The 15,490-nt window shown below is 38.1% G+C and overlaps 1 protein-coding gene across 3 annotated transcripts; it reads left to right on the top strand.

Annotated features, from left to right (window-relative positions):
* The first annotated feature begins 3,572 nt into the window (after window positions 1-3,572).
* Window positions 3,573-15,008, top strand: mrpl48 (mitochondrial ribosomal protein L48). Of its 3 annotated transcripts, XM_038268506.1 has the most exons (10): window positions 3,573-3,742; window positions 4,096-4,148; window positions 6,202-6,233; window positions 6,313-6,398; window positions 8,895-9,064; window positions 9,995-10,097; window positions 10,186-10,275; window positions 13,172-13,274; window positions 13,469-13,492; window positions 14,838-15,008. In XM_038268506.1, exons 1-8 carry the CDS (start codon window positions 3,722-3,724, stop codon window positions 13,247-13,249), a joined length of 633 nt encoding a protein of 210 aa, XP_038124434.1. In that variant the 5' UTR covers window positions 3,573-3,721; the 3' UTR covers window positions 13,250-13,274; window positions 13,469-13,492; window positions 14,838-15,008. The 3 variants fall into 3 exon arrangements, with proteins under 3 accessions (XP_038124434.1, XP_038124433.1, XP_038124432.1); XM_038268505.1 differs by lacking the exon at window positions 14,838-15,008 and having other exon boundaries at window positions 13,469-13,596; XM_038268504.1 differs by lacking the exons at window positions 13,469-13,492; window positions 14,838-15,008 and having other exon boundaries at window positions 13,172-13,445.
* Window positions 15,009-15,490: the final 482 nt, after the last annotated feature.

Genomic DNA, 15,490 nt, shown 5'->3' on the forward strand with positions numbered 1-15,490 from the left:
CACTGATTCCCAAACCTTATAAACATAGTTTATTTCTGGACAACTGGCGCCCCATTTGCTTCCTTAATAATGACTATAAAACTTTTTGCGTTATTCATCGCACAAAGGCTTAAGTGTGTCTTAAACTCCATAATAGATGAAACACAGTCAGGTTTTATGACCAACAATACATAAGCAACAATATACAATTAGTGCTAGATATTTTAGATTATTCAGATCTTTTGAAAGATGATGGCTTTCTGTTATTTGTAGACTTTTATAAAGCATTTGATACTGTGGAACATCAATTCATCTTAGTCTCCTTTTGTAAATTTGGTTTCAGACATTATTTTTCATTGTCAGTAAGAACCCTGTACAAAAACGGTAATAGCTCAGTAAAGTTAACTGGTGGAACCTGTTCTAGATTTGATCTTTTAAGAGGAATTAGACAGGGAAGCCCAGTTTCTCCATACCTTTTTCTACTGGTTTCTCAGCTTTTAGCAGACCATATTAAATCTAGTGATATTCAAGATATCCCTCTCTTAGATTTTTGAAAGATTAAAATCAGGTCTCTATTGCTTTGGAATCATTAAAGGAGTTTTCATGAGCTTCCGGATTATATGTAAATGTCAACAAATGTGAGCTCATGGCTATAAAGGAATGCTCCACCAGCTCTATTTTTAATATAATGGTTAAAGATGAAGTGAGCTACTTGGGTATAATAATTACTAAAGATCAACAAAGAAGAGCATCCTTAAATTTTGAACCCATTATTCAGAAAACTCAAAGAAAGCTAAACACATGGGTCTTAAGAGATCTCTTTTCTTAAAGGGAGAGTATTAATAACCAAGGCAGAGGGTATTTCGCGTCTGACTTTTGCAGCTTTATCTCTCCATTTAGAGAAAAAACTTCTAAATGACATTGACAAAATGTTAGTTAACTTCATATGGGGAAATAAGACTCTATTTAAAAAAAGCTGTTCTCATGAATCCATACAATGAAGGTGGTCTTAACTTCCTAGACTTTACTACTCTTAACAACCCTTTTAAAATTTAATTGGCTAAAAAATATATACAAATATCCTAACTCTATTTGGAATGCTATACCTTTGCATATGATTTCTAAACTTGGTGGATTAAACTTTATAATGTGCAATTATGATATTGATAAAATTCCCATTAAGTCAGTGGTTCTCAAACTTTTTCTGTCATTCCCCACTTTGGACAAGGGGGAATTTTCAAGCCCCGCCTGTCCCCATCGCCCCAACACAATGCTAATGAAATATGCAACAATCTTAAAATTTTCCAATTTTATTGAAGTAACAAGTAGTATCTAAATACAAACTATCTACATCAAATAACAGCAAGCTCAAAAATAAAGAAAATAAAAATGCAGCTGTGTCAAAATTTGTATCAAGCTCAAAGATAGAAAAAATTAAAGTGCCACTCTGCAATCTGTTAATAAAAGAAAAGAAGTGAAATCCATCTGGCAATACAGCTCTATTTATCCCTGCATTAGTGGCTGCAATGAGCCTGTTTTGCATTGCACAGTTTCTCAAAACGGGGTTGCAGGCTTGATACTGCCACTCTCAAGTCATGCTCAATGTTCAGCTGAGATCTGTATTTTGTTTTCAGTGAAGCAACAGTTGAAAAGCCCATCTCACAGAGATATGATGTGGCAAAGGGAAGAAGAATGCACACAGCTCTCTGCCCGATGAGTGGATACTCCCTCTCCACTCCAAACCAGAATTCACTATTAGTCTGAGCATTAAACCTGAGCCTCAGGGTGGAGTCAGACGTAATTTCAATAAACTGGTCCTATTTATTTAAGATAAAATATTTCAAATTCAGTTATTTATGATCAACCTGCGCCGTCAATCCCGGCGCATGTGCGCTTTATTTGCAGTCTGGACGCTGAGGGTAAACATGCTGTGTCTCTGCAGCACTGAGAGGGACTTCTGCGATAGCGGGGGAGAACGGGGTTGGGACGGAGGCGCCCCACGGCAGCACCTGCCGCTGGAGGACAAGAAAAGGAACGATACGTGCTTTCACGTAAGAGTCTCCTAAAGTCGCTAATTTGTCGCTAGTCCCTTTTTTAAAAAGAGTCGCTGGAGGGGTCTAAAATATAGCGACAAAGTCGCTGAGTTGGCAACACTGGGGCGCGAAAGTTTATTCCGTTACAAATAATATGCCGACGTCACGTCAATCATTATTTTGGCACTTCAGTTCCAGGTGAAATTTTTCTCATATCTAATGTTCTTTTAATTAGACTGCATGTAGGCTATTAATGATTACTTTGTGGGTTTGATTGGTCTAAAAAGCGGCAACATACAGCTTTAAGGACAGTTTGCTCTCACACATTCTATATTTATAGTCTCACACACACACACACACACACACACACACACACCGGAACTTGGCGCGCCCCACCTGTCACGTCTCAATTCCCCACCAGTGGGTCGCGCCACACACTTTGAGAACTGCGGCATTAAGTTATCAGCTTTTCACCGCCGGTCCGTCTTGTCATGGACTCTGATCTATAAACACAACTTCTCCCCCATAGGTATCTTATATGGAATAACAGGGGCATTCTATACAAGCATAAATCTCTTTTTATTGGGTATTGGTTTCAAAGCTGGTTGCCTTTTCTCATATGAGGAGTTTTTAACAGAATTTAATCTTCCGATTCCTCCAGGGGATTATACGAAAGTCTTTGAATCCACCTCTTCGGCTATTTGTATGCTTTTGGCTCACATCTTAAATTAAACATTTCTCAGTTGTCCTTGTTATCACCAGTGAATTCTTCTGTAGGAAAAATATGTTTTGTTGTTTCAAAAAATAAATCAATCAGAGCCTTATTTCAAATGAACATTAAAGTGATACCTTATGCCATCTCACACTGGGGAAGATTCTTGGATTACGTCAACTGGAAAGAAGTCTGGCTGCTTCCAAATCAATATTTGATAACTAACAAAACTAAAGAAATATCATTTAAGATAATCCATAACATTTATCCTACCAAAGTCCTTATGAAGAAACACATTAAAAAAACATTGATGTCACTTGCAGCTTCTGCTGTAATAATCCTGAAACACTTGTTCATCTATTCTTGAACTGCCCACTTATCCAGTCCTTCTGGTTCGGCATTTATTACTTAATTAAGAGAAAAATAGACAAAGATTTTATTTTATTTTGGAAGACTATACTATTCGGCATCAAGGGAAGGTTCAACCAAAGAGATCAGATAAGGTATATGTAATTGACTTGATTATTATGGCCAAGTTCTTTATACATAAATGCAAACATAGAGGCTCCAAACCATGCAGTACTGCTTTTAAGCATTAACTCAAACAATACATTGGCACCATACAATTTTTAGAAAATAAGAAAGCAACCAAAACTCGAGAAGTCTTTGTCCTTTTTAATCTTCTGAAAATGTCTGTAAAAAAAAAAAAAGGTTGTTAAGAATGCCTATAGTGCAATATGCTTGCTCTGTAATGTTCTTTGCAGAAACAAATAAAAATAAAATTGTATTGGAAAAACAAAAAAAACATAAGCGGAACCCATGTATTTTGATATTGTGCCTTACGGACCGAAAATATGACGTTCCAACTTTCCTTCAGTACTTCCGTTTCCAGCCGCCGCATTGTAGATGTATTTTTAAAAGTGAATTAGTGTTTGTTTGAAGTATTTAGCTTTACTGTTACTCATATGGTGTTTTTCTTAAATACAGCGGAGAGAAAATGAGCAACATATACCGGAAGGTAAAGCTAAACGAGAACTTCATCTGTTAGCTATTAGCTTTTTCCAAAGGTCACTACAGAGCTGTGTCCTGTGGTTCACTTTACGGGCGAGGATATTGATTTTTTTTTTTTTTTTTAAGCAGTTATTATAGCTTTTCTTTTTCGTTTAATTTCTTTATACTTTAAAATATATACTTTTCAAATCACACATCAGTAACATTTTAAGTGTGTGCTAAAAGGGTCATAGAGCAAGATTAAGCACAAAGTCTTTATTTTGAGTCTGGATTCTTTATTGTGACCCTCTGTTCAACAAGATGCTGCTGCTCAGCCATTTCATTTCTGACCTCTTTCCTGCTTGTTCTCATCCTATATAGCTCCAAGTGACCGTAACTCAACAGAGATCCATCTTGAAGCAGCTGTTAAGCAGGTATGTCTTTGCATTTCCATAATATCACTTTGCATGAAGTCTGATGCCCTCTTATGGCTGGAAGCTGTGATATTTGGAGCAATAAGAACAGGACTTCTGGACATCAGTAAAGCTGGACAGGAAGATCTGATGGTCAGTCTGTAGATTAAAAACAGTGCTGATTAAAGGCATTTACACACTTTGAGTGTTTTTACGGGTTTTCATGTCAAACCACACAATTCAGCTTGTTTTAGTAACACTAATGTTGAATTGTAACCGAAGGGACACAGCTTTCTTTTGTTAGTTTTTTTAACAGGGCTTGGGTTAATAGGGCGTTGCATTGTGGGACATGGCGGCCATGTTGAGGGCTACGCAAACGTAAACATAGCTCTGATACAACGTTGTTGTTGAAAGAAGAGATGTAGAAGTAGAGAGAAAAAAGATGTTAAAATCTCGAAAAGGATCTGGAATTTACCGGTACATATTAAACGAAGAAGCCAGGGACCGGTATGTTGACAAAATCAGCATTATTAATAATTTCCATATGAAGTTCCAAACAATGAGTGGAGCACCGATGAGTGAGCTTAAAAACAGTTCCGAAGCTACAAGTCCTTGGAGTCTCATGTGCAGTTCATGAATGGATGGGTTCAGGAGCTGCAGATCATAAAGCCAGCAAACAGTGGGAACACCGTAATCCCTACAAAGGTAAGCTGTGCTTAGACGGGCTCTGGAACCTGCTAGTTTAGTAACTGCTAACCGTTAGTGCTAACAACCACTCACGCATGTAATGCACTTTTAACTAGCTGCTATGTGTTTCAAAGGTGTAGTTAGTAACGTTAATTGCCAACCCTCCCTAAACCCTCTAGGTTTCTCACGTATTTGAGCCTTTTCCCGCTGCCGTTTTTATTATTTTCCCATAAAAAAGATCCCAACCTTGAAGGAAAGAAACAAGGTTGGCTATAAAATAAAACCGTGCATCTTTAACTTACCAGAATGAAAATGCAGGGAACACACTCTCATTGACATCAGGATACTGTTGAAAGTTATGTTCGGTTGTCTTACAGCCGCGATCCAAGCTAGCCGACGACTCTTTCTCTCTGACACTTGGTCTCCGTGGTTGCGCCTCCAGGCAGGAAAGCGGTGGAAAGTTAATCCATTTTCTATGTTTTTCCCATGGCGATCATGTGTTGCGCTGTTACTGCCCACAATACAGCAATGGTTTACCATGGTTGAAATCAAGTTAAGGTGAAATTAATCAAATTAAAACACGGCTGAGAAGGAGTACAGTATGCGGTAGTCATAGGCAGTAGTCTGAGCAGCGGTAAAGGAGGCAATCAACATGGCGGCCACTCAAAGTAATTACTTCATGACGCCCAAGCCCTATTTAAAAAAAAAAACCAAACATTGGTGTGTGCTTTAATCTCAGCATGCATCCAACTGTATCTATTCTAGAAATTTAATAGCCAAGCTTCAGCATCCATTTAAAAATTAGTTTCTATGGATGAGGTGCAAAAAATCCAGTCATTGTTCAACGTAAACCAATCAGTAGTCCTGTTCAAAGTTTGCTGCTACACAGATGTGTGGAGGAAAACAGGGGCCTGGTCAGAGAACTATGTATTTATTGTCTCCATACAAAAAAGTATGAATGGTACTGACTTAATGACAGAGTAACCAACAGTTTTAATCAACTAAGAGTGAGAAAGTACTTGGTAAAATGGCTTCCTAACTACGGAGTGATTGTCTCATAACATCTGTTTTAATGTTTAAACTTTTGGAATCAGATAAACGATGCATGCAAATTTTGATATTACAAAGCATAAAATGAAATGATTACAAAACAACAGGTTTCTGCAGATAAGACATTTTTCGATTTGTTAACACAAACATATAAACCACTCCTTATAGCAAGTAATGTTTATATTAGGAAAGGATTAAGAACCTCAATCAAAACTATCAGCATTTAGGGTTAGGCTTCACCAAATGAATGTCCAGGATTTTAAGAGCTTGTTTCTGCTTTAGTCGTCTTTGAGGTTCTTGATGTTGCTAAATGATCTCTGTCATGTGATCTTTGCAGAGCCACGCCTTCCATCCAGCACCCTCTATTGTGTGAGTGGCATTGCTTCACCATTCTGTTTATGCCTGTGTGTTCCTGAACTGTTTGATTAAAGAGAGCTCATCCTTTTAGGGGCTGCTTGTCTAAATGAGAGACAGTACAAAGGCATGCCGACACACGGGATTGGACGGTGGAGGCATCTGTTACCCAAACAGGCTGTGAGTCCAAAAAAACGTCTCCTGCTCAAGGTTCAGTTTATGATGCTGGAAACTGGGTTGTCACGAAATATCAAACTTGATACCATTACCCAGAAAAATCATTTGATACTCAAAACCATTTTGGTTACCACGGGGATAAAGAATGACAATTATTTTAATTCACATGAAAACTTTTTTTTTTTCTCGGCCTCATCATAGAGCCTCAACAGAATCAAATATACTGGTTTTATGTATGTGGAAATAAAATAAACAGGATTTGAGAATATTCTAAGGCTATCTGAGGAGTTATTCTTTTAATCTGCAAGTAATCCAGAATTTAAAATGATCATCAGCGAAAATATTTAAACAACACTCTTCTTCAGCATCAATACCTACTCTAACAAAGTATTTGTACTTAGTTACGTTACACCTCTGCCGCAGAGACATCTGGTACTTCCGGTGGCACTTGGAGAGTACTGGTACTTCTTGTGGCACTTTCACTGGCATCTGACTGCTACAAGGTGGCACTAACCCGGCAGGCTCCGTGCCGCACTTTTATTGCTGTTTTTGGGCAAACTTTTTGATTTTCTGATTATTTAAAGCTTGTTCTATGTTTACTTTCAATTAATGCAATGGTAACAATAAAGATTTTTCTAAATGCATTTAGAACATTTTATGTTGTATTTGTTACCAGTCTAGCTAAGCTATCCGTAGTCTATTTGTAGTTAGTAATCAATAATAACATGGAGCATAGACCTATCATACATTATTTTACCTGTTTCCATACAGACATATATATGTGGCATCTTCGTGGCCAAAGAATTCTACCGAGTACCAGCGTATTTTTAAGATATTTTGTTTTCTGGAAAAACTTGCAGTAAGCTCTCATGCTATATAATAATAACCCGAATGTTTGTGCAGTGAGTATTTGCCATCCTTGCTGCCTGTCATATACTTACCATGCATTAGGATATATTGGCCTAGTTTACATCTGAAGTAGAGTTACTGTATATTTTGTGTCCAACACTTTTTATCAATTCAAAAACAGTAACGCCATCAATTGAAAGTACTTATTTATTTACTTATTTACTCAGTAGCTCATTCCTATCCTGACATCCCGGTTGCCAATAATCAGCCTTGTTTCCATAAAAACAGCAGCGGCCGCCGTGGGATGTTGAAGGCTTTTAAAACCAGTCAGGCATCTTGGTAGGAACTTGGCATCACCGTGCAATTTCGTGGCACATAATGGCCACTGACTTCCTAAATGTGCCAGCATATTTTCAGGCGATTTGTTTTCATATCAGTACATAATTTTTTTCTTATTACAAGTCAAGCCCGTCACTCAAACATTTATCTTATAACTTTCCCTTAAATTGTTTTAAAATTTTCATTAAATTATGTGAATTTAGCAAATCCTTAATTGAAAGTAGCTTTAAACAGGCATTAAATATTCCCAACATCAAACCATTCGCCCATTAACATCGGTAGAAGTGCGGCAGGTGGCCTGTCGGCGTAGGGACACTATGTGGAAGTCGCATGCCAGTTAAAGTGCCGCTGGAAGTGCCACTACCAGATGCTGCTGCCACAAATTAAACTTGGCCCTTCTGACACACTGTTCAGTCATCACAGCAGTGATTTGCTTTATTGAACAGTTGCCGCTCTTCGACTCAGTCAAACAGAAAAATATTTCTTTAGGCAGATCTTAGTGTTCAGTGGAAGGTTTCCACATTTAACGTGTTTATCAAGTGGTGATGCTTATGTATTCCCACTTGTTTTGTTCTTTTTATTTTTCTGACTTAAACTAGTCCTGCCGTTTTCAAGCAATTTCAACAATTTTGGTATCAAAACGTTCAGCTTGTTCAGGAGAATTCTGGTAAAGATATATTTTTTTGTAGTTTTCACGATATTCAGCTTTTTATGTGTTTTTTTTCTTCTTTTATTTGTCCAACTGAAATGCATGTATAATTGTCAGATTTCAGCTAAAACTTCACCATGTTTGACCTTTAACTACTTCAGCAAACGTTCAGCTAGAAACACCATTCAACTTTTAAAATGTTCATCAAAGATTCAGCTATTCTGATTTTAATCGGCTTTTTTATATCTTTTAAAGTTTTTATTTAAAAAAAAAAATAGATTGCTTAATGTTGTATAAAATGGAGTTAAAGAAAAAATGTTCGAAACTGTAAATCATATCCCAGTCTTATGTTTACATTTGATCACCATGTTTAAATTTTATCACGGAAGCACTTAAGAAATGGAAATGTTTTGAGAGCTGTACTGAACGCAATTTCATTTTGTATACACTATATACCGTACAAAATGACAAAGTCTGTCTAAGTCAACTGAGATTTTTGACATTTGGAAAAAAAATGATTCACTGACCTTCCTTTCTTTTCAGTAACAAGTTTGCACTTTGATCTGCAGATGAAGAGTTACTTCAAAAGCTAAAAGCAGTTTCTAATGTGAAATGAGTCAAAAGATTTGCTATTATTGATCTATTTTTATTCTTTATTTCAGCCCAAGAAAAAGAAAGACAGAAGCCAGCAGAGGCAGATGGTTCCAGCGACCGATACATCATACGGGACTCTAAACGTGCAGGTGTCTGGTTATGACATGACGGTGGTGGAGCATTACTCTCAGTACATCCATAACCTCTGCAACCGGCTGGGAATCCGTGTGGCTGAAAGGTGACCACGATCGGGGGGTTCAACTCCCTCTGAAAGGATTAAAACTATGGAGCCAAACATTTTGGGTTTAATGAAACAGAAACATAGCTAAAAAAAGCAGAATAGTTGGATTAATTTCCAAGCTTTTCCATCTGTATTTGATATATGACTCAGTGAAAGGCCTGATCTGTGGGGAGAATTAGCTGGACTTATAATGAAAGGAAAACCCTGATTCGAGGAGCGGCTGCCCAACAGAGAACGGAAATCAGCAACGTTTTCTTTAACGTCCTGCAGAGGGCAATTACAATTAGAATCCTGGAACCAAAACACCTCCTTCATCCCATCCCTCAGCAACACACCCGCTTCGCTGGTAGAAACATGCCCTCATTATGATGCTGCCATTGCCATGCCTGAGAGCTGGCGTATTCTCCTTCGTGTGTAAGATCAGCAGTGTTTTTGGTCAGCTCTCTGACGGAGGAGAATACCAGCAGCCCTGTGAACAGTGGGTTTTCCAGAAGCTTCCAGTTTCCAGTTGTCGTTCCTGACAATCTGATGCAGTTTTTGTTTGACTCAGAAAAGGAATAGTTGGGAAAGTTATCCTGAAAATGCATAAAAAGTTTCCAAAATATTCTGGACATAAAACTGATTGGAAATGTAAAAAAAAAAAAAAAATAGGTCAATGGTCTTTAATTTAATCCTGCATCTTTAAGATGTGTCTCTGCTTCCACATGTGAATGACCCAATAAGTCCTGCTGATGACCTGATTATTATTTCTGTCAGTGGACCCAGAGGACCAGACTAGTGGAAGATGTTGATCTGAGGTTAACATCTAAACGGCTGTAGAACATTTAAAAATCTCTCCTTGTTGTCTCGTCTGTGTTTTATTTTACCTGATAAACTGGCTAGTGTGTTGTGCTGATGCGACCTTTCTGTCTGTTATGTTCCCTGCAGTTATGCTTTGCCAACCAAGAGCACAGAAGTGATGCTAATGCAGGAGCAAGGCAACAAGACGTACGTGGACGCTGTCCTGAAGACCCACCAACGAGTAGTCCAGGTTCCTATAAAGCTTACCCAGCTGCAGGTTTGTTCAGATGCTTGCCAACATTTGGGACACTGAGCAAGCGTATCATTTGTGTGTCTAGTTTAGCAGTTTGGACGCCTACTTGTGTCCTGTCCTTGTGGACGTCCTTCTAAAGAACCAACCAGAGGGAGTTCAGCTTTCTGTGAAGGAGGTGAGTCAGATCTGATGCTTTGTTCTATTTCTGTGATTCATAGTCATCTGTTCATACAGTTTCCTTCAAGTGGACTTGATCTCTAGTGTTTTGTTTTGCAAACTGCATCTAGATCATTTTTGTTGGGATTACGACTGGATGTTAAAAAGAAATACCTTATCATAATATATTGCTGAATTTTAGTTGATATAATTCTGATATCAACTAGCAGAATATAGAGCGCCCCTGACTATAACCTGTCACCCCTAAGTTTTTATGTTTTTTTTTTTTAACTGGAAATGTAGATATAAAAGCTGCACTGGGCTATAAGCCGCTGATATCTACTAAACTTTCTCCCACCAAACTTCTAGGGGGAGCTCTACATATAGCCCCTAGAGTAGAGACAAGAATTCTTGCCCCGTTAGCTTGCTGGCTCGCAGCAGTAACAGCTTCTACTTAAAGACGAGGCTTGGTCAGCTCTTTATTTCAGCTCTGCAGGAGTTGAGCCCAGTCTCTTCATTGTTTCGGAATTTTTTGTGGCAAATAAATCTCCAAACGTGTGAATTTAGCACATTTGTTCTGCGTCATGCCTGCTAATAGCTTAGCAGTAGAAAAAACATTGAGTTTCCTAAAGTGGACTAAACGTTTATCACAGCAAGGATCACATTACAGCAAAACATCCCATAATGTCACAGGATGGCTCCCTGCCAGCAATAACATCCTCTTTTTTTTAAAGCAGAAGTCTCAATTCAATTTCAGTTCAATTCCGTTTAAAATAAACTGAATTGAATTGGTCAACGGCCCTTAAATCCTTGACCTGCTGATGTCACGGCATCCCTCAGTGAGTCACGTGACTTAATGAGGAATTTTGGGCGGTCTTCTATCTAAGTGAATTATTTTATGCTATAAACAACAATTTTTCACTCGTGATGTATTTAATTTTGTGCATACTATCAAATTAGAAACTATAAGTATGTGTTTTCTATTTGAACTTTAAGGGCGCTCCCATACCACATAGTGGATAGGGTGAGTGGACTATTCAATTCAGTTTATTTATATAGCGCCAATCATCTCAAGGCACTTTACAGTTCATCAAGGCACTTACAGTCCATTCAGCCCTTAAAAAGCTAGAGTTAAAAGTTAAGTTAGGCAAAGAAAAAACATATCATTGATCCCAAAAGGGGAGGTCCTCTTTGAAGCAGTTTATTTATTGATTGATTTTTAAAGAATGGGGGAAAATGTATGTCATGTCAACTTGCGCTACAGGGCTGAGGGGGCACACTGGAAAAACGATCTAGAAATAAGTAATGTATTTCATCAAGTGTGGCATCACCAATGGAAAGAGTATTTTCACTCTTAATAATATGCACTTTAAATTAGACAATGCAATTGTGTTTTTTATTTTAAGTGTAAGTTCTCTTGTTCCATTGGCAAAATGTCTCTTTTACCTCCTCAATCCAAGAATAAATGCACTCATTTTAAGAAAAAACGACTTATCTAGATTTAGATTTTTTTTTAACAATGTAGTTTGAGATTCAGCCAAAGCAGTGAAGATTTCCATCACTCATGAGCTGAATAAGCTTTATTTGCTCGATGGTTTCATGAAGTGAACAATGATTATAAAAGGTGTGATTATAATGACAGGTCGTTTTTTTCCTTTTCTTTTCTTTTTGCTCATCGTAATTAAATGGTGCCAATAAAGATATTTAGAATACGGTTTCAGACGGTTCAGGTGATTTTTATGAATGAGGGAGGAAAGGTTGCGTGTAGTTTAAGCCCATACCACTACCCCACCACCACCTTGCTGGCTTCTGAGTCAGTCAGGAACTTGCTTCCCTTTACTGATCCAGCCTCGTGTCCATCCATCTGGCCCATCACTCTCATTTCAGACCAAAACACCTTGGAGAAATCTTCAGATATTTCTTGGACCAATCTTGACATTATGTCTTGTGTGTCTTGTTCAAAGGTGGCCGTTTTTCAGCTTTCCTTACCTTGGCCAGGTCCCTGAGTATTGAACACCTTGTGCTTCACGGCACTCCAGACATGTTGCAGCTCTGAAATTTGGCACAACTGGTGGTTAATGGCTTCCTGGCAGCTTCACGCTTGATCCTTCTCAATTCATGGGGAGTTATTTTATGACGTCTTTTTTCAACACACTTCTCGCGCCCCTGTTGGCTATTTGCCATGAACCGCTTGATTGTGCGATTATCCTGCTTCAAAAGGTTGACAATTTCCAATTGCTGCACCCCTCTGAAAAGTCAAAAATTGTCAGATGTCTTTCAGAGTCTGTCTAAGCTCTTTTCTGACCCGTTTTGCCAAAGTAAAGGAAGTTGCCTAATAATTAAACACACCTTATATAGGGTGTTGATGTTATTAGGCCACACCCTTTCTCATTACAGAGATGAACACTCACCTGATCTACTTAATTGGTAGTTGGCTTTCAAGCCTGCCAAGCTCCTTCTCCAAAGACAACATACATGTTGTCCTTAGAGTAGGACAACATGTATGAAAAGGATGATGTGGTCGAAATACTCGTTTGCCTAATAATTCTGCACACAAAGTAGGAAAAAGCCTTGGAGATACTTTGTGAACTAACTGTAATGGAGAAAAAACATTAAGATAAATTGAAATGGCCTGTAGCACCTCACTCCACATTCACGCACACACTCACCCATGAATAAGAGAAGATGTTGGTGAAAATATGTGGAGACTGTAAAACTGGTGACCTTTTTCATTTGTCCTTTTTTTCTTGGGAAACACTTTCTGGGGGCATTAATTGGCTTGTGGGTGGATTCGAACAATAACATTTCTGTACCAAAATAAACAGCTGTAAATAAACTTATTAATTAATGCTGTTAAGCCTCTCTAAAGCTTGTTAATTTTCTCTTTTTATCTTTTTTTTTTATTCCCCTCTCAGCACACTGAGGCAGATTTCCAAGCACGCTTCAAGGCACGACCAGAGCTGGAGGGCCTCATCGCTCAGATCAACCAATGACATTTTACCATAGCAACAACCACAGGTTGAATATATTGTATCCAATCTGTAAATTAATGATATGTGCTTTGCAATATTTAAAGATAAATCTGTTTTAAAACAGACCAAGATGATGTAATGTTGCAGTTTTATGCAGGTCATTAAATATTTTCACCAATAAAATCAGCCTTTATGTGATGGGAGAAAATGTTTAAAAGGGTTTTTTGTTTTTGTCTTTAGAAACCTCAAGCAACACTGTTTAAGATCTAGCCACTAGGGGCACTGGACCTGTAACCTCCATCTTTGGTGCCACAGAAAGTAACCTGCAGCACTTCACTGTAGCTAAATTAAACTCCCTCTCTTCTGGTTCTGATTGTGAATCGCTGATTTCCTCATAAAGACAAGATGTAATTCACACCTTCTAGATTAAATCCATGCAGCTGCTGTTGGAGTTGGAAAAATTGAAGTTTTGCTGCCCGATGCGCCACATCAACCAATCAGAGAAGCTGATCTGGGAGCTGGCAGAGAGACAGACACATCGCTGATGATACAGATCACTATGATCACTCCTCTGAAACAGTTTATTTACGCCTAAATTAACTTAAAATGCCGTAATCTGCCAGCAAAACATGTTCACTTTTATTATCCAGGTGTCTGCAGTTTGGATTACTTACATGAGAACCACCTTCCAGTCGCCACCGCAAAGAGACAACCGGGCCGTAGGCTGCTGTTGAATGGGATTCTTACCGACAGCGCACCGCCAGTATGTGGAGGTCTGAGCTGCTCCGAATGCAAAATAATATTTTAATGCAGGATGGTAATCTGGATGAATTTACTGCACGGATTAAGTTTTCAGGTGGACTTAATCACTGAAAAACATATTAAAACTATGTTTTAACCACAGATCACTGCATATATAGCTGCCATTGTTACAGGCAAAGAAAGGATAGGGTAGCTCCTCCCAACGAGCATCAGACCCACTTTTGTACCGCGCAGCTGGAGCATCAGAACTAAACTTGTACAAACATCCAAAATGAAGCTGCATGCGTGTTTTTGCTGCTCTTGCGTTCTGAACGTAGCATTAGCAAGATCCCCTCTAACTTTCACCCGCTGGAGTGACCCCTCTTGCATATTATTTTTTCTCTGACTCCACCATTTCACGTAATTACAGGGTCTGACCAGAAGATTACGCTTATCTTTTGATCTTAACGTCCACAAATCATGACAGAAAATTTTAGAACAAAGATTTATGTTTAAATAGGAATTGTAGGGGACCAGCCATGGACAAACCAAGGGCCCATCAAGGAAAGTGGGGAAATTTTGAATGGCTATTACTGTAACATATCTCAAGTTCAGCTAATACCTTGTTCAAACAGTTCTGTGTTGTTTAAAGCCTCCTTTATTAATTGGTCACTTTAGATGTTGATGTGACACTCAGAAACCACCTGTTTGTAGACTGACTTTTTCCTAGTCACTGTCCAATTGGAATGATTTCCTGTAGAGCACACTTGGGGTTAAACGCATAACCAAAGGGCACATCGACATGTGGCAGAAGGTGGCTGGAAACAAACCTACAGCTTTTAGATGACAAAGATGACTACATGACCAGTGGCGGCTCCTGCCAAATGTATCAGGGGGACAAATAGTTGAGGTGATAGCTAAAGTGACCCATCTAATGGGTAAATTGACAGCTACGTAAACCCTGTTTACCATCAGTGCTTTGTGAGTTTGGTCTTACAATTAACATTTCACACTTTTTGATGTAAAGTCACGTCTTTTAGCAATAATAAAATAAAAGTACTCAAAATCATCCGATTCAGTTGTCATTTTATTTTAAGTGCAGCTGATATGTAAACATTACAGATAATTAGTCATTACAGATTTACAATTGCAGATTAGCAAATGTACAGTTGAATATATATATATATATATATATATATATCCACAAGGGGGTGCCCTGAACTAAAAGAGATTAAGCTCATCTGTAAATGTTTCAACTTAGCATTGAGAAGATGAGTGATATTAGTTACAAATTTTAGGAAATAAGCATCAGGCAAGAACACAATTATATGCGCTTTTATAATGTTCTCTTTTTTTTTTTGCGTTAAAATAAGATAATTAAATAAACTTTAATGTTGATTGGTCAGTTAATTGGATAACTACTGGTACTGATTTATATTGAAATTTTGCTCTTCTTTCTTTCAATGCAGCAAATCTGTCTATCACCGTTTCATTGAAAGTAGGCATGCTCCTGACTAAATC

Source organism: Cyprinodon tularosa, unplaced genomic scaffold, assembly GCF_016077235.1.
Source record: "Cyprinodon tularosa strain WSP-4 unplaced genomic scaffold, ASM1607723v1 ctg70, whole genome shotgun sequence".
NCBI classification, from domain to species: Eukaryota; Metazoa; Chordata; class Actinopteri; order Cyprinodontiformes; family Cyprinodontidae; genus Cyprinodon; species Cyprinodon tularosa.